The 24,056-nt window shown below is 45.3% G+C and overlaps 1 protein-coding gene across 1 annotated transcript in view; it reads right to left on the minus strand.

The window, feature by feature from the left end:
• Window positions 1–394: 394 nt before the first annotated feature.
• The window catches only part of pax2a (paired box 2a), a gene marked incomplete at both ends in the record, with an annotated part of 46,023 nt that continues 22,361 nt past the window's right edge, over window positions 395–24,056 (minus strand). The window contains 2 exons of the mRNA XM_080740817.1: window positions 395–613; window positions 7,936–8,111. Of these exons, the coding sequence (XP_080596943.1) occupies window positions 395–613; window positions 7,936–8,111 (395 nt within the window). The remainder of the gene's footprint in view (window positions 614–7,935; window positions 8,112–24,056) is intronic.

Consider the following 24,056-nt stretch of genomic DNA (forward strand, 5'->3'; position numbering starts at 1 on the left):
CTACAAGGACCTGGGTAGAGTGGTGTGAAAGTGGTACTAAACGAGGTACTATAAGTGTCCAATATAGAGTAGGTCTGAGCTGGGCAAAACAGGGCCAAAAACGTCATAATGCCTGATCACTCACTGACTTTTCATTTAGACCACCAGGATATAGTTGTAATACATGATAATACATTCTATGGTGTTATAATCACTGTTATAATCTATTATAGTGTATTATAATTATCATAGTAATATATTAATACTTTATAGTGTATTATAATCACAGTTATAATCCAATTTGTTTCTTACCGATAAGGGTACTGGAAAATATAGATATTTTTATGTGGTACGGTGTGGTGCGGTGCGGAAGTGTCGTGTAGTGTGGCGCTAAAGCTGCAGTGGAAAGGGGGCTTTAGTAGATGGAGTTTGGTGGTGTGCTGTGCTGTGGTGTGCTGTGGGCTGCTGTGGGGTGGAGTGGGGTGGAGTGGGGTGGTGCGGTGTGGTGTGGGGTCGTACCTGTGACGACAGAGTAGCTCTGGGAGACGCTGGCCGCCAGGTCAGAGCTGGCGCTGGAGGACAGGCTGGGTTTGACCTCGTCCAGGCCCGGGTGCGGGAGCGAGTACTCGTTGGCCTGTCGGGACGCACGCACGCACGCCCACGCACACGCACACACACGCACACACACACACACCGCCGTTGAGTTTATACACCCAATGATCAACGGGACACCACAACCACCAACCAAACATGTATTTCCGCGTATTATTTCGTTGTTGTCGGGTGGAAACTAACCTGTATGTCCAAAACCGTCGGTTTGGATTTATCATTTTAAAAATGATTGAAAGTAGCAGAAAATTGCCGATCTACAAGGCGTTGTGTGCTTGTAGATCTGCTATTTTCACTAGTTTTGTGCGACAGTCTTGTATGATTGAAGGCAAATATGTTTATTTTGGGGGTCACGGCCTAAAAAGGTTTGAGAACCAATGCCTGTCTTGTGGTCACCCTCTCTTGTTTCTTTCTTTTTCTAGTTGTTTTTATGTCGCACTGACCTTTGGACACGCTGCACTATTAGGTCGTGTTAGTAGTTTTGAGTATCGTTTGCTTGTGTTTGACATGATGGTGAGTTACTTGTTGCACTAACTAGCATTGACTGTGATGGTCTCTTTGATTTGGGGGCACTGTACTATATTGATAGTTGTGCCTAAGGACACTTTGTATATATATATATATATATATATATATACTGTATATATATATATATATATATATATATATATATATATATTATTCGTTCCCTTTCTTGGCGTACTTGGCGCTCTTACTGTACTCTGTTCTTGTTTTTTTATTTTCTTTATCTTTTTTCTTACTTCTCTGTAACTTTGTAAATAACCTTATACTGCTGTGCTGCCTCTGGGCAACTGATTTTCCCCTTGGGATAATAAAGGTATCTATCTATCTATCTATCTATCTATCTATCTATCTATCTATCTATCTATCTATATATCTATCTATGTATCTATACTATCTATCTATCTATACTATCTATCTAAGTATCTACTGCCTTAGAAGATGTATTACTTAGTTGACCCGAGTCCCCCAGGTGTCTAAACGTGGTCCCCTGCTATTTTCCCTCCACGTTTGCACCTAAACGTCGTCACCCAAAAATAACCCAATCTGCAACCTTGTGCTTGTATCTGTGTTAGTCTTTTTTTTTTGCCAAATGTTTGCCTGTTGTTACACCTATTCTGGACATTCCCAGGATGGTGGGCGCTAGCGTAGGCTTGAAGTGGTTGGATAGATATAAGATATTTCTTTATGTTATACCGGTTCATGATACGGTTCAGAAGAGATGCGCATCAAAGCCACTCGCAATCTCCATGGGTTACAAGGACCAGACACAATGTCCTGACTCCTGAGGTCTACCTTTCTCTCTCTCTCTCTCTCTCTCTCTCTCTCTCTCTCTCTCTCTCTCTCTCTCAGGGGTGTCACAAGGGGAGAAAGTGGGACTGAGTTACTAGGGCCCAAGGTGGAGGGACCTTAAAAATGTTATACTATTGAAAAATAGTAGATATACAAGCTCACAGCGTGGCACCAAGTGCCGCGCTGAATACAAAAGTCCCTGGAACTAAATATTTTCAGATGGGGGGGTCCGTGGGCCAAATACGTATCATTTTGGAGGTCCTTGACATGAAAAGGTTTGAGCACCACTGACATAGAAACATCCAAAAACCAAAAAAACCTTAGAAAGATTTGAAACATTCAAAGATTTTCACATATTTTGCACAACTTTTCAAAAATAGCGGATCTACATTGTAGACTTGTAGATCTGCTATTTTTCAATAGCCAAAGCACAAAATGTGAGTGAATCCTTGTAGTACCCCGGGCCCAGAATTTGGTGCGACACCCCTGCTCTCTCTCTCTCTCTCTCTCTCTCTCTCTCTCTCTCTCTCTCTCTCTCTCTCTCTCTCTCTCTCTCCCCCCCCTTTTTTTTACAAGACAATGCGAGAAACGCGTCTCAAGGAAAACCCTCGCTGTGATCTCTCCACCGTGTTTCCCCCTGAATATTTCCTATGCATCCTGCGACCCCCTCCACCCTCTCCCTCTCTCTCTCTCTCTCTCTCTCCCTCCCTCCCTGTGCCTTACCGAGGCCCTGTGATGTATGCATGCATTAGGGCTTGTCACAGGGGCTGCAGGGAGGGGATGAGAGAGGGATTGGGGCTGAAGCAAGTGAAAGGACGGGGTGTCAGCTGCCTCTTTGTGCTCGGCTGCAGTCATCCCTGTGACCAGTCAAGGGAGGAAACATTCAGAGGGCTTTGTTACCGGTGCGGACATGTGGGCCACATTTTAAAGAGGAGTACAAACTAAAAAAAAAAAAGAAGAAGAAAGGAAAAAAATCAACCTTTGTGTTTTTAGCCCCCCACCACCCCCCACCCCCCGGCGCACGCTCGATCGGAACGAACGAATCAAACGCTAAAAATGGATTTTCGTCGTTTGTTTCTCCCCCTATTTCTTTTTTCGTTGATATCTTTATTATTACGACGATTTCTATTATTCTCTGGTTTTATCGCAACTCAAATGTGATTAAAAAAGAATAAAATTGTAAAAAAAAAAAACATGGTACCCGTGGTACATTTGTATCAGTGTGCAGCTAAATCAAAGCATTCCCGGGTGTCTTTAGAGGAATGCGTAGCGTCTGTGGTACGACAGTACGGCCGCTGAAGTTTACTTTGCGCCACACAAACCGACCCCGGTCCTTGTTTGTCTCTTAAATCCCTGGATAAGACGCTGTACAAACAGATGTGATGGATCCTGTTTGTTAATGAGATGAGACTTCCTGACCCTGCGCTCTGTTGGAGAGTGTGTCTGTGGGTGTGTGTGTGTATGAGAGTGTGTCGGCGGTGTCTGTTTTGTACCGGTGTGTCTGTCTGTGTGTGTGTATGTGTGTGTGTGTGTGTGTGCAGTGGCGTCAGTTCAGCAAAAGCTAGGGTATGGCAAAGATGGGAGTCCTCATGGAAAAGAGGCGTTACATTTTGTACGACACGGTTCTATTGTGAAAATAGCAGATCTACATGCTCACAACGCCTCGCTATTTTCACAATGTCTGAAAAAAAACGAGTTTTGACAGTTTTTTTACACAGGTTTCTACGGTTTCTTGGGCTGGATGTGGCAGCCTGGAACGGTTGTTCAAGTGCATCTAAACTTGGCATGTTAGTAAACGCGCCACAATTAACAATAATGCATTGCACCTGTGCAGCTGACCTGCGGAACCTGGGAATATACCGTTCTGTCAAGATGGGGAGAATACAAGCGTGGAGAATATAATTATAATACCTTGTTAAAGTGACCATTTTGTTAAAATTTGCACTTTATTTTACTGTAATTTAACAAAGAGACATTCATGGATTTATATTTAAAAGTAACTTTTATTTCCCCCCCTGGACCCAGGGTATGGCAGCTGCATACCCCTGCCATACCCAATTGACGCCCCTGTTCAATGAGGGAGTGTCGGGTCCCAGAGGGGCGAGAGAGCCGGTGACCCCGGTCTTGTCTGCCTCTATCCCAGATAAACTCTAATTGTCTGCTTACAACTGTTCACTGGCACTATAGGCTAGGATGTTCCTCTCTATTCCGCTGTGGCCTCCTCTCCGCGGCACAAGAGGCATTTTGTCATGCAGATGGGACGGATTGTGGGCAGGGCCCAGTGATGCCGGGCCGGGGCAGGTTTTTTTTGGGGTGGATGCGGAGGAGGCTGGGCCGGTGGCCCGGGGCCCAGGGGTGTCGCACCAAATCCTGGGCCCTGGGTACAAGGATTCACTGCGGGCCGGGCCCCCCATGAATGTTCTTCATAAGAGGAGGGGGTTTAACCCATTTAGACTGGGAAAACGCATCATTGCGCGTTATTTTGTGCTTTAACTACTGAAAAATAGGAGAGCTCACTGCGAGCTTGTAGATCCGCCATTTTTGAAAAATCGTCTTTGAAAATTTCAAATCATTTAAGGTGTTTTGAAAAACGTATGTTTCTATGTCAGTGGTGCTAAACTTTTTCATGTGAAGGACCTCCAAAATGACATGTATCTGGCCACGGACCCCCATCTCAAAATATTTAGTTCCAGGGACCCCCCCAGAAGAAAAATCTTCTGGGGCTTGTACTGTGAGCTTGTAGATCTGCTATTTGGCCACCGACCCCCATCTGTTCATCACCCCCATATGTTGCTCCAGGGACCCCCCCAAAAGCAAAATTAGAGTTACAAATGTTCGCTTAAAAAAATACATATATTCAAAGATTTGCACACATTTTCACAACTTCTCAATAGCTAAAGTATAAAACAATGAAGGCCCCCCCTCCACCTCGGGCCCTAGTAACTCAGTCCCACTTTTCCCCCCCGTGTGACGCCCCTGCCGGGGCCCGGCGCAGCACAGCAGGGCTCTGAATGACCCTGCCACATGGCAGCCAGAAGTGTGGGAGGGATGAGGCCTATTCAAGCTCTCTGGCCTCCGCCGAAAATGGCTTTTTAATGCCCTGACGCAGACAACCAGACAAGCCCCTTAATAGCCTAATAGTCCACCTTTTCACCATGTGTAAAGAAAAACAACACGGGGAGGAGGTGGGGTTGCAGGGAGGGGGGGGAGGTTGGAAACGGGGAGAAAAGGAGCTCCCCCTGAAAAGAGTGGAAAACACTCTGATTAATATTACGCCAAATTAAAACAGATTTTTCTCGACCGTTCCGACGTCGTTTTTCTACCCGCACCTCGTCCTCCCCCCCCCCCCCCCCCCCCCCCCCTCAGCCTTATACTCTGGCTTTTTTTTTTTTATCCCTTCTCCTCCACTCTTTGTGATTACAAGTCATTTCCAATTGGTTTTGGTATTGATCTCGACCGTAGAAATCAGTTTGGTAATTAGCTGCATTAGGGTCTGCATAACAGGCCGAGAGGGGGGCTGTCCCCCTGATTTATCGCCGCCGTAATTCGCCGCGATCGCGCCAGTAGATGAAAATGAACTCAATTAGGCCGCGCGGCGAAAGCTGCATGGGCACCCGCGCCGAGTTTCAAGGGAGGAATTAATAGTCTCTTGTTGTTTAACGCTCAAAGACCGGGAACGCGTTCGATTTTAACCACTTCAGCCATTATTTTAAGCTTTAACTATTGAAAAATAGCAGATATACAAGCTCAAAGCGCCGCTGCCAGCTTGTAGATCTGCTATTTTTGAAAAATCTTGGAAATGTGTGCAAATCATTGAATATCTTTGACCCGATCTTTGACCCGACTTCTAAATCCTTCCCCTAAATCAGTGGTTCTCAAACTTTTTCATTTGCCGCGGACCCCCATCTCAAAATATGTTGTTCCAGGGACCCACCATATAGGCAGATGATTTGAGTTACAAAAGTTTGCTTTGAAAAAAATATATTGAAAAATGTGCACACATTTTCAAGATTTTTCAAAAATAGCAGATCTACAAGCTCGCAGCGCGGCACTCGGTGCCGCGCTGTGAGCTTGTATATCTGCTATTTTTCAATAGTTAAAGCATTCAATAATTCTAAGCCTAAATGGGTTAACAGTCTAATGAATGTAAATAAAGGTTATCCGCTGTAATAGGCTCGCCTGCTTTGACTAAGAAGCTCTATACAGTGCCCTTTTTTTCTTTTTTTTTTTCCTTTTCTTTTTTTTTTGTCCTGTGCCAACCACTTCCCGGCAGAAATTGAAGAAATCAATCTGCGTTATTTCACTGTGGGCGTATGTGTATAACCCAAGGGCGGACTGAGGGAGAAGCGAACATAACGTAGAACATCAGAGGTGTGGAGATCCACATAACGTTGTTGTTGAGACAAGAGGCTGGATGATTATGTCAGTCTGGCCTATACTTTAGGCATGTCATTCTTTGGGAGAAAAAAAAAGTGTTCGATAGTTTTTTTTCAGATAGCAGATCTATAGCTTGTGAGCTTGTAGATCGGTTTTTTACATTCTACTTCCTCAAATAGAAATTTTAAAGGAGTAGTTCAACTCCAAAATGACTTTTTTCGTATTGATGCGAATGCCATGGAGACTTGAGTTCAATAATATTTCGTTGTATTTGTCACATTCCTAAGACAGTAATTTGATTACAATAAATTTACCCCCATTGATTCCGGATGGGGACCCAAATGCATTTGGGTCCCCATCCGGAATCAATGGAGGTAAATTTACTATAATAATTGTTTTGTCTTAGGAATGCTACAAATAATAAAAAAATATATTATTGAACTGAAGTCTTCATGGGGTGAGTAATCAATCAGGAAAAAAAAAAACATTTTGTGGTTGAACTACTCCTTGAAGCGAATCAAAGTTTTTCCAAATTGCTGACGAAATTTACAGTAATATCGGTCCAAATCGGTAATAGGTGGTTGATGACTCTCGAAAATCGGGATTGGCATCGGACTCCAAATGCTGGCATGGGTCAGGCTCTAGTTTAGAGTGCCCTTTTTGCCATAGGGCTGGGCAATATATCGATATTATATCCATATCGTCATATGAGACAAGATATCGTCTGGTATTTCGGATATTGTGACACTGTGATATGGCATAAGTGTTGTCCTTTCCTGGTATTAATGAATCACTTACCAAAATTGCCAAAGTGTTCAAAAATAGTCATCGTGAGCTTGTAGACATGTTTTTATCGTCACAATACGATATTATCGTCACAATGTCAATATCGAGGTATTCGGTCTAAAACGTTGCAGTATCTGCCTTTGTCCACATCGCCCAGCCATATCAAATGTAAGCTTGTAGATCTGCTATTTTTATAGCATTTGATATGGAAATGGAAAACGTGTGATATGGGACACTCTGCATGACAAGTGCATTTACCCATTTCTTTGTACTTTTACAAGTACATTTTGAATTCCAGACTTTTACTCTGTAACAGAGTATTTCTACATTGCAGTATTGATACTTTTATACTTTTTAAGCGAAAAGAAAATCGAGTACGTTGTCCACCACCGCTGCTGTGACTGACTGACTTTCTCTGGTTTTTATTTTATCATTTAACTATTGAAAAATAGCAGATATACAAGCTCACAGCGCGGCACCGAGTGCCACGCTGTGAGCTTGTAGATCTGCTATTTTAGAAAAATCATGAAACTTTGTGCAAATCTTTAAATTTGTAGGTTATTTTTCAGGCCTAAATGGCTTTTTAAGTTAAAAGCAATCGAGTACTTTGTCCACCTCTACTGCTGTGACTGACTGACCTTCTCGGGTTTTTATTTTATGCTTTAACCAGTGAAAAATAGCAGATATACAAGCTCACAGCGCGGCACCGAGTGCCGCGCTGTGAGCTTGTATACCTGCTATTTTTGAAAGATCGTGAACATTTGTGCAAATCTTTACATTTGTAGGTATTTTTCAGGCTTAAATGGCTTTTTTTAAGTTAAAAGCAATCGAGTATGTTGTCCACCACCACCACTGCTGTGACTGACTGACCTGCTCGGGTTTGATGTGCTCGGAGGTGGGGAAGACGTCGGGGTAGGAGGGCCTCTCGAACACGCGGTCCAGCGCCTCCAGCTGCTGCTGGGTGAAGGCGTCGGCCCGGAGGTGCTTCCTTAAGCTCTCCACGCTGCCCTGGGAGTCACTGCCGGGGCCTGAGCCGTCAGAGCCGTCTGGAGGAGGAGGAGGAGGAGGAGGAGGGAGATGTTGTGGTCAGTTGGGTGTCAGGGAGAGGGACATGATGGGCCCCTGAGTTAGTTGTAGAGGCCCTCATTGTGCGCTATAGAGAGAGATCTCTCTCCATAGCGCTGCTGCTATACTCAAAGATTTGCCATTTCAGATCATGACAAGTGACAAGCCAGTGGGCCAATTACATGAGTTATATTTCGTCGATGTCCAAAACCGTTTGTTTTTATTTATCATTTTAAAAATGATTTAAACGTTTTGTGCGAAAAATTTACAAATTTGAAACTTGGAGATGCGAGGTTTCTGCCCGACAGTGACGATTTACTTTGTTGGCCGCCCAGCCCCCCAAATGGAACGAAGGCCGACATTTTATTTTAATTTTTTTCCTGGACCGGCCGTTCGGGAGTTGTCACGCTTTTCTCAATGGCCAGCACGTCCCTGTCAGGGAGGGAGTGACATCGTGTCATTGCGTTTAAAGGTATATATAGAGTAAGTCAGTGTTTCTCAAACTTTTAAATTTCAAGGTCTCCCCTTAACTCTGACAGTGTACAAATGGAACCAAATGGGCCCGTTATGGTCCATTTGGTTCCATATGTACACTGTCAGAGTTACAGACTTGTATGGGTCCATTTAGACCCCCCCTAAAGGAACCGCGTGAATCAAAACACTGTTCCAGTTCCAGGGGCTGAGCGCTTCTTTTCGGTGGAGATGATGGAGGCGCGCCGTCTCAGGCGACCGTGAGCCGCGTGAGACACCGCCGAGTGAGCGGCAGCGAGCGAGCCGCCTTGTCAAGCGTTGCGATGGTCGCATGAGCTGACTCAGTGCCGTTACAGAGTTATGTGCCGTTATGGACAGAATAGTAAATCTTCGTCCCCCCGACTTTTGTCACCTCCACACGGTCCAGGTGAACACAGCGAATCACTCCCTACCTCCTTGCCCACCACTGGCCCCCACAGTTGTGCTTAGGTTCCTTGGGAAACACCAGGTCGCGTTTAAAGGTAGGGTAAGTCAGTGTTTCTCAAACTTTTCAATTTCAAGGTCTCCCCTTAACTCTGACAGTGTGCAAATGGAACCAAATGAACCCAATGGGTCCATTTGGTTCCATTTGTACACTGTCAGAGTTACAGACTTGTATGGGTCCATTTAGACCCTCCTAAAGGAACCCACAGAGTCCCTGGAATCCACTTTGAGAAACACTGGGTTATGTGATTTCACTTAAGTTTCATTTTCAGTTTTCATGTACCGGTAGGTGACAGGCGTGGAGGCCTTCCTCTAATCATGATCAAGTGGGGGCGGGCCTTGGTGCGCAGAAGGCCCGCCCCCACTCGACCATGATTGGAGGAAGGCCTCACTCTATCCTGATTGGATGAAAACTTGTCCATGCCTTACTTTTCTTTTGCCATTTTTTACTATTGTGAAAAAGACATTTTTAAATAGTTCAAATAGCTGATCTACAAGCTCACAACGTGTCGATGTATCTGCTTTTGGAGTATTTAAAAATGTTTTTCAACAGTAAAAGGCAAAGAAGTTTAGCGATAAGGGGTAAGGCATGGACCCTAAAGGGTGTCTAGCTTAGTTACTTAGTGTTCGTGAATCTACAACCTCATATTGTGATCTTGTAGATCTGCAAACACCCGGCGCGCTACCCTGTATACAAATCAGGCATAACCTGACTTCCAAATGACAAATCCCAACACCAACCCAATCCTTTTCAAATTGTAAGCCTTGTTTGTCTTTTTCACCTGCATAAAACATTCATATCGTCACTGTGGGGCAGAAACCTCGTATCTCCAAGTTTCGTATTTTTAATTTATTTCATAAAGTAAAGCCCTGCTTCATCATAGAAGACTGTCGCACAAAACTAGTGAAAACAGCCGATCTACAAGCACACAATGCCTTGCATCGTGTGCTTGTAGATCAGCTGTTTTCACTAGTTTCGATAATTTTTTAAATGATAAATACAAAACGAACGGTTTCGGACATACAAGGTTTTCACCCCGACAACAACGATATTTCTCTTGTGAGAACCGGGAAACATTCATTGTCCCTACAGTGTCTGCACAAATTCGACGATACTTGTATAGATTGTAGGGGACGTGTGTCGTGTGGCCCTCACAAGTATAGTAACACACACACACACACACACACACACACACACACACACACACACACACACACACACACACACACACACACACACACACACGCACACACACACACGTGGCGGTGACAGCTATCTCCGCCCCCCCCACCCCACCCCTCCTCCCTCCCACGTCGGCCCCTCATGGCCGCCATCAGCGCGGTCATCATGTGATAGGCCTGTATGGTAATTGATGGATTACCGTCAGGGCAAATATATAGTCTAATATACTGTAGATAGTGTGTTGCGGGAAGGGAGAGAGGAAGCAGGCTACGGCGATTACACACCAGAGCCCCTCGTTTCTGCCAGCGGGGAACCAAGGGCCATTATTTAAACCATACTATTTCCTCCTGAACATATTGACCCCCCTCTCCCCTTCCTCCTCTCTCTCTCTCTCTGTCTTTCTATGTCTCTCTCCCTCTCTCTCCCATCTCCCCCCACATATTGCCTGTCTCCTGGAAAGGCGGAATGGAGCGTTATGGGGGAGAAGGTATACCCGTCGTCGTACAGGGGCGTCGCACCAAATTCTGGGCCCTGGGTACAAGGATTCACCATGGGGGCCCCCGCCTGTGCTTTAACTATTGAGAAATAGAAGATATACAAGCTCATAGCGAGCTTGTAGATCTGCTGTTTTTTGGAAAATCTGGGAAAATCTTGGAATATTTCAAATCCTTCTACGTTTTTTTCTTTTTTCTTTTTTACCTTTCTATGTCAGTGGTGCTCAAAATATTTCATGTGAAGGACCCCCAAAATGATATGTATTTGGCCACGGACCCCCATCTCAAAATATTTAGTTCCAGGGACCCCTTTTCATGACTTTTCAAAAAATTGCAGATCTACAAGCTTGTATATTTGCTATTTTTCAATAGCTAAAGTGTAAAATAATTGAGGCCCCTCCCTCCACCTTGGGCCCTATAGTAAGTCAGTCCCACTTTCCCCCCCCCCACCTTGTGACGCCCCTGTCGTCGTATGAGGACGGGGCGCCGAGGGCAAGCGTATGCATTTCCTCCCTCGGTCACACTCTATATAAACAAATGAGCCTCCTGGCTTCTCTGCGCTCGCCTCCCCTGATCTCCTCCTGACCCTATCAACCTGCCTATTGGCCTCCTCGCCTCCCCTCCCTCCCGTCCGTCCTGCCTGGGTCCCCCGAAAAGAACGCCACCGCCATCAAACCCCCAAAACACTGCAAGGAATAATATATAACGAAATAGAAGACCGTTTTCCTGGGCGCTCCACTGTAGAGGGCGCTGCTGCTGTCATTGCCGCGGTGTAAACAGTATAGTGCAAAGTAACTAGTAGCCTACGTTTGCTTAAAGGGGTCCTGTCACCTAAAGGGGTACTGGGAATGCACAATTATAAGCCAATCAAATTAATTTGACTGTACTTAGACTACTTACTGTACTGGTCAGCTGTTGTTGGGGGGCGAGGGGCAGATTACACTGTGACATGAGTTTGATGAAGCAGGAAAAAATTTACAAATTTGAAACTTGGGAGATACAAGGTTTCTGCCCGACAGTGACGATATATTTTTTATTCTGCCGAGTAGCAACTTCCTCCACGACTACTATAGAGGGTATGCGCATGCATAAAGTGAGTGGCAAATCGAGTGGCAAAGTGAGTTTAACATTGTTTAACGTCGTTTAATGCAATCAGATAGGACTTTTCTGTTTGGATGTATGGGCCGTCAAGGCCCAGAAAGTAGTTTTTTTTGCCACTCAGTAAGCGTTCCTGCATATCTTCCGGGTATGATGATGATGTCACACGCATACCCTCTATAGGCTGACTGCCTTAAAAAAAAAAGAAAAGAAAAAAAACACACCCTCCCTTCCTGTCTCTCTCTTCCTCAGCCAGCGGGCGGGCGAGCGGGATGGGCGGGCGGGCTGGCGGGCTGGCGAGCCAGCCAGGAGGACGAGGGCTTTAGCTCCCGTGCAAATCTGTCATTCTAAATTTGCAGCAGATTATGTTCTCTCCGGGAGCGAGCCCGGGCCGGCGGTGATATATGATATGCAAGGCTGCTATTGATTGCCCTGATCCAGCCTGGGCAGGAGGGGGAGGGGGGGGAGGGAGGGAGGGAGAGGCGAAATGAACTTGGAATGAACATCGCGGGGCGCTCGACTCATTGCGCGTATAATACTCTACTTAATCCCACATTTTTCCTGGGCGGCTATGGAATTCAATTGATCAATCATGTTCCCACTGATGGTACCATTTCAGGGGCGTTATTGCCATTCTGCTCCAATGCTTGACCTTTTTTTTTTTTTTTTTTTTTCGGCAGCGGGCTGTGAGGCCAGAGGATGAACCCGTACTCGCGCACCGCGCGAAATAGATCTATTGGACGCGTAGCGGAATGGGGGGGAGGGGGGAGGGGACTAGAATAGGGTGTGAAGGGGGATGTGTGCAGTGAGTGTGTGCGCGCGTGTGTGTGTGTGTGTGTGTGTGTGTGTGTGTGCACGTGCGCGTGTGTGTGTGTGTGTGTGTTTCATCGCACGACTGTATTGACTTTAGCGGCGTGTGTGTAGCGTTAGTGCGTTTCTCCTTTCACGGAGCGCGTCTGTCTGCTGCTGCCCGCGCTTTTTTTTTTGTCCTACTATCAACCGAACCTGACTGCATATTTTAGTACAGGCATTTATTTTGGACAGCTCCCTCGGGGGGGAGGGGGGGGGGGGGGGTGTTGCTGCGTAGAAACTCAATTGTTTTGTCTTTGGTGCGGAGGAAAATTGAGTCATTAATTACCTTCTATCAGCTGGACGGAGAAAGAGAGGCACGTGGCGATCAATAGCGGGCGCTTGTCATTCACCAGACACACACACGCACACACACACACACGCACGCGCACACCCACAGAGCACCACTGACACAACTAGACCAACCTCCCCCCCTCACCCTTACGTAAAAAAGAATTAGCATCAAATGCCTCCTAAAAGAAACAATAATAAATCACAAGTGCTCATTTCACTGTTGTGTTTTTTAGGGGAGGGTGACGGTTTCGACACGTACCTAACGTGGATGACAGTAACTAAATACGCTAGGCAGACATGGGGAGAAAAGGGGGTCGTCGTTGTGTTTTCTCAACCCGGCGGGGGTCCCTACTCTCTCTGTAGTCGGCGGTTTTATCTGTGCCGTTATCAGAGGTGTCACAAGGGGGGGGGGGAGTGGGACTGAGTTACTAGGGCCCAAGGTGGAGGGGCCTTCATTATGTCATACTTTAGCTAGTTTAGTTTTGAAAAGTTGTGAAAATGTGAGCAAATCTTTGAATATATGTATTTTTTAAGCGAACATTTGTAACTCAGATTTTGCTTCTGGGGGGGGGGGGGGGGTCCCTGGAACTAAATATTTTGAGATGTGGGAGTCCTTCACATGAAAAAATGTGAGCACCACTGAAACATCTGAAACACACTAAAACACTTCAAAAAGCCTTAGAAGGATTTGAAATATTCAAAGACTTGCACACATTTTCACAATCTTTCAAAAATAGCAGATCTACAAGCTCGCAGCGCGGCACTCGGTGCCGCGCTGTGAGCTTGTATATCTGCTGTTTTTCAATAGTTAAAGCACAAAGTAATGCGTAATAATGCGTTCCCAGTCTAAATGGGTTAAACCCCCTCCCACTATGAAGAGCATTCATGGGGGGCCCGCAGTGAATCCTTGTACCCAGGCCCCAGAATTTGGTGTGACGCCCCTGGCGGTCTTATCTGTGGGTGACTGTGTTCCGCCGGGGTTCGCACTGATACGTTAAAAGCGACTGGAGCTCACAATCAGATCAGACTCCTAAAAACAACTAATTAAGCCTGTTCCCCACTCATCTTCACACCTCCCCGTCCTTTAGAGGAATGCACCCACGTTGTATAGCGGATAGATAAGCCTTTTGATCACCTCACTGCAGTGCTGGAAAAATTACTAGAGTTTTTTTGGCTTAAAAGTATCAGTACTTCAAGCAAAAAAGTGATTACAAGTCACTGGCACCAACAAGATCCTCCAACTAAAGAAGACTGGATATAAAGGAAATATACACTATGGAAATGCTAACTTTCATACTCAGACTACAAGAGGACAAATCAAACAAATATTGGGAAAAGTGGACTCTCTTTCACCAGCCCATGGACAGTGCTTAAAATAGAGACAAAGTACTGAAGACGTATCTTTAATTGTTGACTTAAGATAAGCAGCCCACTTTGTTGTATTGTATGATATGTTTTTTTGTTTTGTTCTTGTCCTGTTTGTATCGTTTGTCTTCGTTTCTTGTGTTCAATAAAAATAAAAGAAATATTCTGTTGCAAGTAAATGTCCGGAATTGTACATTAACTTGAGTAAAAGTACAAAGGTATTGGTATCAAAATAGTAGTAAATACTCATTATGCAGAATGTCCCATTTCACAAGTTTCCATTGTGCATTGTGAGCTTGTAGATCGGCTATTTTCAAATGGCCGAAATGTATAATAGGGCTGAAGTGGTTAATGTATGTTTTGTAATAATAATCCAAATCTACAAAGTTACTAGTAACTAAAGTTGTCATATAATTGTTGTGGTGTAGAAGTAAAAGTACTGAAAATACCTCAAAATTGTACGTGAGTACAGTACTTGAGTAAAAGTACTTGGTTACTTTACACCCACTGCCTCACCGTTGCATAATGACACTGACACTGTCTTACCTCTGGGACCAGTTTCTATAGAGCTTGCTACAAGGTATGCTAATGCCCTGTACAATCTTTCATGTTAATTTAACTCTGACATGTACAAATGTAACCAAATTACATGTGTACACTCTCCCAGAGTGAAAGCAAAGGAAAGCTGCTTCAACCTAAATCCCATAGTTCTGTTGTGAGAAGATCATTAACATAGTGTGGTGAAAGATACCCTATGGGCCCTATTTTCGCCAAGCTAAACCCTAAAACCCCTAAACTTCTTTGCCTTTTATTTCTATTTAGAAAAACATTTTACACAGTTAAAATAGCTGATCTACAAAAAACCTTGTATGTCCAAAACTGTTCGTTTTGTATTTATCATTTTAAAAATGATTTAAACTAGTGAAAATAGGCGATCTACAAGCACAACAAAGTGCTTGTAGATCTGCTATTTTCACTAGTCCTGTGCGAGAGTCTTGTGATGAAGCAGGGCTTTACGAAAAAACGTTCAAATTTGAAACTTGGAGATACAAGGTTTCTGCCCGACAGTGACGTTATGCTGATGTCAAACTCGTTGTTGCGTCTTTCGCCACACTATATCTTGGATCCGCCCACATCCGAAAATAGGATTTAGGTTGGAAATCTGCAGGGTTTTCCCTCAATTTAACTCTTGAGATTGTACAAATGTTACCAAATGGACACATAAGGGTCCTTTTGGCTACACACACTCTCAGAGTTACAATTGGACTGTCTGTGTGTTTGTGTGCTGTGCACACTGGGCATGCTGCACGCTAAGTGGATGGCAAACATGCTTGGGATCATCCCAGCAAACAGTGGTGAAACTGCTACCTGTGTTGTTATCGCTGAACACAATAGTGTAGCACCAGGGACGTGCAGAGAATGTTAGAGAGGCAGGGGCTGACATTTCTAAAAGGGCCTTTTGGTGGAAATATCGAAAATAGCAGACCTCCAAGCTCACAACGCGTCGCGCTGCGACGCGTTGTGAGCTTGGAGGTCGGCTATTTTCGGTGCGTGATACCAGACTGAACTAAGCATTATCAAGTCAATACTGGAGATAAGGCGTACGGAATGGGTTTCTACACAGAGAGGGCAATTCTTTCAACATAAGATGCTGCATTCAAGTTCAGGAGAGTTTGGACAAGGCAATTCTCTTGAATGCTGCCTTCAGGTATGGCATGGAAAGAGGGCATTTTCGTTTCTTTCACCATTGTAAAAACTGCATTCATGGTCTGGAGAGGGCACTTTTTACAGACAGGTAAAAGGGCAGGGGCTCAAGCCCCCTTTGATGCCTATGTGTGCACGTGCCTGTGTAGCACACACACACGCGCACGCACACACACACACCAACGCCCCCTGTGAGACAGAACGTAGACTCGACTATCAGTAGCAGCAGCAGCAGCGCTTCGATAGCTCGACATCATGTCGTCCTGCTTTTTTTTCTGTTTCTGTCACTAAGGGGAATTGTTGTGTGTCCTGCGTTGTTGGCACAGTGGTGGCTTTAATGTCCTCCTTTCATGTCCCCTGGTCCCCTGATAAGATCACTGAGACTCCACCGAGAGGGAGATGAGAGGAGGAGGAGGAGGAGGAGGAGGAGGGGGCCGCTTGTTTGAAAGGCAAATGAATTCCTCCACACTGACTCCTCTCTCTCTCCTTCGTAAATCACTGACACGGACGGGATTCCCCCAACCAGTTCCACAGCTCCTCCAGACGCCACCGATCAGTTGGCTGTTTGTAACTGGTAGATATGGCGCTGGTAGATAAGGAGAAACGATGCCGTCTACACGAAAACGCGGTGAATCGTTTGTTTATTGGGATGGGACGATATGAACATTTCATATCACGACTATTGTGACAAAAGAAATTACGATTTACGATATTATCACGATAATCCAAATCCATTATCCTGGGGCGGAACATTTTTTGCGACGCGTTGTGAGCTTGTAGATCAGCTATCTTTTGGCAGACATTTGATAGAGAGGGGGAAAAAAATCAAGTATGTCTATTACAAGTACCTTTTACTAATTATAGAGGGTTTAAATGGTACCAGATATGCAGCTCGGCAAATAAAAGGTGAATTGATCCCAGTGCATGACGGAGGACGGTATCACGATAAATTAAAATGTCCACGATGCGATTATCGCGAGTGTTTTTTGTTATCGTGATAAACGATAATATCGCTTATCGTCACATCCCTATTTGTTTATGCTTTTTTTTTTAAACTGCAGTTGAGTTGAGTACCCCCCTCCCAAAAAAATAAAAAATAAAAAATATAAATATATAAAAGAAAAAGAACCGAGAGAACACAAACAAACTGGTATACCCACCGGGGCGAGCTCTCTCTCTCCTTCCCTTTAAGCTAGCTATATTTATGAAACCTCTGAAGCGGAAAGGAGAAGGAGAGAGGTGGGCAGGGGTGGAGGGTGGGCTGGGGGTGGGGGTGGAGTGGGGGGGAAGGGGAGAGAGAGAGAGAGAGAGAGAGAGAGAGAGAGAGAGAGAGAGAGAGAGAGAGAGAGGCAGTAACGCCGACCACGGCTGTTAATATCCTGTTATGTTGTGGCGTGTTTAAGAGCTTTATTAATTGGATTTAGCAGCTAGCACTGAGTGTCAGCAGGCATAGTGATGGTTATTTGATCTCTGCTGTGCCCTCCCCTCCCTCCCCTCCCTCCCTCCCTCCCTCCCTCCCTCCCTCCCTGCTTCCCTGCCTGCAACGGGACTTTGTCATTTTATATCCTTGCTTTAACCTCGTAAACTTCCCGAGACCCCCAGCGCCATTGAAACAGTAGATAGAAGCGTATATACGGTAATACAGTATTAGTCCTCTCGCTCCGGCGCTTATTTGCATATCCGTCGGTGCATGACTGCACTGTAAAGAATCCGCGGCGGGCGTTCGTCTGACTCGGAAAAGAAGTGTCCCGTCCGTGTTTCACACACTGCGGGAGTTGGATTACACTATGGCTACGCCGCTGCTTATAATTAGGGGTGGGCGATATGGAGAAATACAATATCACGATATTTTCCCAAGCTGTATCACGACGATACACGATTTTATCACGATTCTTTTTCATGTTGGTTTTTATGGTTATTTTTCAAGTTACTTGACAAAAACTAGACTCTCTGGGTTCCTTTTGGGAGGTCTAAATTGAACTTTACAAGTATGTAACTCTGACAGTATACAAATGAAACCTCATTTGTATACTGTCAGAGTTAAGTGGAGACCTTGGCATTTTAAAGTTTGAGAACTACTGATTTAGACCAAAATGCAGGTTTAAATTGCATTCTGCAATGAATCTCTGTATTAACGATTCAACAGGATTTTTTACAAGGCTCCCTCAATTGTATCACGATATATACCATACCTCTGATAAGGCATATCATGGAGACATTGTATCGTCTCAACGATAATTATCACCATATCGCCCACCCCTACTTATAATACAGCCGTCTGCGAGCTGTTTGGGATCCGCTAAACCAGGGGTCTTCAACGTTTTTCAGACCAAGGACCCCTTAGTTGAGAGAGAGATGAAGCAGGGACCCCCACAACCTTAGATTCCATAATAGTTTCATTGTTTGACAGCACAATCATCAGTGTATTTTAGATTCATGTAAATTGGTGTTTTCAGATATTTAACCATACTTGTACCATCCATACTTAATTAACTTGACCTTTCACTCTGTACTTAGTCTGCTCTTTTCCCCTCTACACCAAACCTCTTTGCCAAAAAAAGCCGATCTACACAGCTTGTGAGACCAAATTTGAACTTGTGAGACCAAATTTGAGAGACCAAATTCTTGTAGTTATTCTTGTCTTACTCCTTATCCTTTAGTCCGAGGGTGTGCAAATGGAACCCGAATTATTCGGGTACCATTTTCGCACCCTCAGTGAACCCAGGGTTTTATGAGTGTCCTCTCCTGTCCCATCAGGCCCGGCGTGTCGTTTAGCACCGCCGCGCCCTGCGCGGCGCTCGCCGACGACTCTTTGTGGAAACGCAATTAACGTATCCCTCCTTTCTCTCTCTCTCTCTCTCCTCATCTCGCCCTCCTTCTCAAGCTGAGTAATGCGTCGCTCCATTAATTCTCGGCATTGGGAGGCCCATAATTGACTTTTCTTCCGTACATGATTCCTCTTCATGCCAGCGAATTCCCTCTCCTTGCGTTCTCAGACGTACACCGACGGATTCTCCCGGCGTACGTATGTGTTTACAAATGAGAATAGAACGCGACAGACAAACAAACAAAAAGAGGGGATCTGTGCAAAATCTAACCATCCCTGAGGGGATGGGAGATTGCTTTTATAGTTTCACCCAGCAGATGGCTATGGTGAGAGCACGTTTTCCTCAACTTGTTAAGACACATCTCCATTCAGAAACATTGCTATTCAGAAGATTGACTTCCATTATTCTAAATGGAGGTGTCACCTAAACCTAACCTTAACCCTAACCTCAGTAAAAACCAGTAAGACTCCCTAATCGGGAGATAAGCGACCGCCAGGTCGTATACACAAACTTTAGAAGGCGCTGGTGAATGCTAACCTGGTGAAATGCTAACCTGCCGACGCTGGTGAAATGTTAACCTGCCGACGCTGGTGAATGCTAAACTGGTGAATGCTAAACTGGTGAATGCTAAACTGGTGAATGCTCAATCCCTGTTTCTAAGTGGGGGTGTTTCTGAATGGAGGTCCGCCCCCACATCACACCGGGCGAACCAGGGGTCGAACCAGCTAGCTGATTTCCTCTACCCACTCAGCCCACAGTCGCCCAAAACGGAGGCAGAGAGATGGAGAGAGATTCAGAGAGAGAGAGAGAGAGAGAGAGAGAGAGAGAGAGAGAGAGAGAGAGAGAGAGAGAGAGAGAGAGAGAGGGGGGGAGAGAGTGTAGAACAGGGTTCTTCATCGTTCTCAGGCCAAGGACCCCTTTGTTGAGAGAGAGATGAAGCAGGGACCCCCACAACCTTTTCATAGATTCCATATAGTTTCATCGTTTGACAGCACAATCATCAGTGTATTTTGGATTAATGTCAATTTGTGTTTTCAGATATTTAACCACTTGAACCGTCATTACCTAATAAACTTGACCTTTTACTCTGTACTTAGTCCGCTCTTTTTCCCCTCTACACCAAACCTCTTTGCCGAAAATAGCCGATCTACAAGCTCACAACGCCTCGCAGTGAGCTTGTAGATCTGCTATTTTTGTCAACAGTTCTCAGAATATGGACACTAGGGTTCGAATTGTTAATATAAAAAGGATTGGAAGATTTGGAGGACCCCCCTGTAGTAACTCTGAGGACACCCTAGGGGTCCCGGACCCCCTGTTGAAGACCCCTGGTGTAGAAAAGAGGAGGAGAAGGAGGTACACAACGTGAATCCTCTATAGTGCTAGCGAGGCCCTATAACAGCACCTGGTCTCTATATGTTCCGCTCCGTGGTCCCTCTCAAAACCCGGGCTTTTCTCTCTCGCACAGAACCCCATCAGAGCCGCGCCGCGCCGCGTCGCGTCGCTCGTGATTCCATTTACTTCTCTGCCCGCTCTCATGGATGCATTTATTTTCTAAAAAGTGATCTCCTATTGACTCATTGTCGCCGCCGACTAGCTTGGCTGGTCAACCGGCGTATAGGCACAGGTTAAAATCCTTTGCGCTGTAGCCTGATTTAAAGTCCCCCTCAATGGGGACATGCGTACCGTACCACCAGACGACCTCAGAAAAAAAAGGAGCCAAATATCAAAATGTGGAACAAATCACACAACGGCTAACGGCGCTCATTTCTGTCTCGAACTGTTGAACAAGGATTGAGAGACGACTGCAGCAGTGCTGGTTTTATTCAAACCTTTTCAATTTCAAGGACACCCCACTTTGATATGCATTAGTGACACGGAACCCCGTTTGATACCATTTCCATCTATGGAACCCCCAGCCGACGCTGTAAACTCCTCAGTGTTCAATGTAACTCTAAGAGCGTACAAATGGAACCACATTTGGTTCCATTTTGTACACTCTCAGGGTTACATACCTGTTAGGGTCTTTTTGGCAATTTGATTTTTTTCACTCTTTTGGGGGTCCTCAAGGACCCCTGGCGGTCCTCAGACCCCACGTTGAGAACCCAGAGGTAATGCAACACACCGGTTCTTTACACGACCTGTTAAAGGAGTAGTTCACCCCCAAAATGACTTTTTTTCTATTGATTAGTCACACCATGGAGACTTGAGTTGAATAATATTTTTTTGTATTTGTCGCATTCCTAAGACAAAATAATTATTAAAGTGAATGTACCCCCATTGATTCTGGATGGGGACCCAAATACAAGGCCCTGGATGGGGACGCAAATGCATTTGGATGAAAATCAATGGGTGTAAATTTATGGTCAAGGGTCAAGTAAATTTACCCCCATTGATTCTCACACAAATGCATTTGGGTCCCCATCCAGAATCTATGGTGGTAAATTTACTATAATAATAATATTTCAATTAAATATAATATTCTTTTTTTGTCTTAGGAATGCGACGAATACAAAAAAATATAATTGAACTCAAGTCTCCACGGTGTGACTAATCAATAGAAAAAAAGTCATGAACTACTCCTTTAAGGACATATTGTTTTTTTCTCCCACAAGCTCACGTGGGTCATCAAGTCCCTCCCTCCCTCTCCCATCCACCCCACCCATCACCCACCCACGCTACCTTCATAACTTGTGACCTTTTTGCTTTCTGCGTGTAATTAATCAGCGTATATAGCTCTCTCTCTCTCTCTCTCTCTCTCTCTCTCTCTCTCTCTCTCTCTCTCTCTCTCGGCCTGTCCTCCCCAGAGCCGGGCTGCATGGGTTCCGTTGAGGACGCGGTAACAAAGGTTACATCAACCTAACTGCTCTTTAACAACAAGGTCAGCTCAGACGCCCTGCCGCGCTGAAGCACCGACAGGGGCGTCGCAACAAATCCTGGGCCCTGGGTATACAAGGATTCACTCACAGTTTGTGCTTTAACTATTGAAAAATAGCAGATATACAAGCTCACAGCGCGGCACCGAGTGCCGCGCCGCGAGCTTGTATATCTGCTATTTTTGAAAAATTGTGACATTTTGTGCAAGTCTTTGAATGTTTCAAATCCTTCCAATGTTTTTTGAAAAACCTATATTTCTATGTCATTGGAGCTCAAACCTTTTCATGTGAAGGACGCCCAAAATTATATGTATTTGGCCACGGACCCCCATCTCAAAATATTTAGTTCCAGGGACCCCCCAGAAGCACAATTTGAGTTACAAATGTTCGCTTAAAGAATACATGATTTCAAAGATTTGCACACATTTTCATGACTTTTCAAAAATAGCAGATCTACAAGCTCGCAGCGCGGCACTCGGTGCCGTGCTGTGAGCTTGTATATCTGCTATCTTTCAATAGCTAAAGCATAAAATAATTAAGGCCCCTCCACCTTGGGCCCTGGTAACTCAGTCCCACTTTCCCCCCCCTTGTGACGCCCCTGCACACCGACCGACCAACCACAAGGTGTGCCTGGGAAACTGAACTCACATGAACCGCGCTGTGCACTTTCAACAAACACACGCTATCGTCGTTGTCGCGTGGAAACCTTGTATATGTCGAAAACCGTTGGTTTTTATCATTTAAAAAAATTAACTAAGCTAGTGAAAACAGCCGATCTACAAGCACACAACGCCTCTCACCGCGAGGCGTTGTGTGCTTGTAGATCTGCTGTTTTCACAACTTTCGTGCGACGGCCTTGTCTGACGAAGCAGGGCTTTACTTCGCGAAAAAACGTACACATTTGAAACTTGGAGATACGAGGTTTCTGCCTGACAGTGTTGTTTAAAGGAGGTGGTGGGGGGGGGGGGGGGGGGGGGGGATACTAAAGAAACACCCGTTATTAAAGCTGTTGCGTTTCACACGTCTTTCTCTCTCTGTGTTATAATTAGTTGAAAGGGCCATTAGGCAAATTCTTAATAGGATTTTCTGACTTGAACGAACAAACTTTTTTATTTATGCTTTAATAAGGGTTATGTGTGTGTGTGTGTGTGCAGGGACGTGCAGAGAATGTTAGAGAGGCAGGGGCTGAAATTTCGAAAAAGGGGCCTTTTGGTGAAAATATCGAAAATAGCAGACAAGCTCGCCACGCGTTGTGAGCTTGGAGGTCGGCTATTTTCGGTGCTTGATACCACACTGAACTAAGCATAATCAATTTCCTTCGATAGTAAAAACTGCATTCGTGGTCCGGAGAGGGCACTTTTTACAGACGGATAAACGGGCAGGGTGCTCAAGCCCCCTTTGATGTCAAAGTGTGCACTTGCCTGTGTGTGTGTGTGTGTGTGTGTGTGTGTGTGTGTGTGTGTGTGTGTGTGTGTGTGTGTGTGTGTGTGTGTGTGTGTGTGTGTGTGTGTGTGTGCACATGCCTGTGTATGTGTGCGTGCGTGCGTGTGTGCACGCGCGTGCACCGGTAACCGCTTAACCGCTTGTATATCGCCCACACAACCGAAGACTGCATTACACATGGCTAGCACAATCAAGAAGGAGCTGTCACCCAATCCACGCCACACGTTTTTTTCTTTTTTGTTTGTTGTTGGCTTCGTCTTCCACTATAGGTATGAATGACTGTGTGTGGTGGGGTGAGCGAGGGAACGACGCGTGCTGCTGCCACCCAACAGGTATGAATGACTAGGGGGGGGGGGAGCGGAGCAACCAACGCGTGCCTGCCACACCAACCAACAGGGCTAATTTCCCCACTTTACTATTAATGCATTTGGCACGGACAACATTCCATTTCCTGTAATGAGATACACAAATAAATCTGGCTATGGATGGATTCAGGGTGTGTGTGCATGCGTGTTGTGTGCCCCTGTGTGTGTGTGTGTGTGTGTGTGTGTGTGTGTGCGTGTGTGTGTGTGTGTGTGTGCGCGTGTGTGTGTGTGTGTGTGTGTGTGTGTGTGTGTGTGTGTGTGTGTGGGAGGGAGGGAGGGAGGGAGGGATGGGGCACGTTCTCCCAGCGCTGGCATAATTGGTATCGCTGCTTGCAGACATGCAAACCAATCTCTCCACAGATAGAAGGGCTGAAGCTCTCTCTCTCTCTCTCTCTCTCTCTCTCTCTCTCTCTCTCTCTCTCTCTCTCTCTCTCTTTCTTTCCACGGCTCCCTTAAGGCTATTTCTTTTGTCTTTT

This window comes from Nannobrachium achirus (assembly GCF_963921795.1).
Source record: "Nannobrachium achirus genome assembly, chromosome: 13".
NCBI classification, from domain to species: Eukaryota; Metazoa; Chordata; class Actinopteri; order Myctophiformes; family Myctophidae; genus Nannobrachium; species Nannobrachium achirus.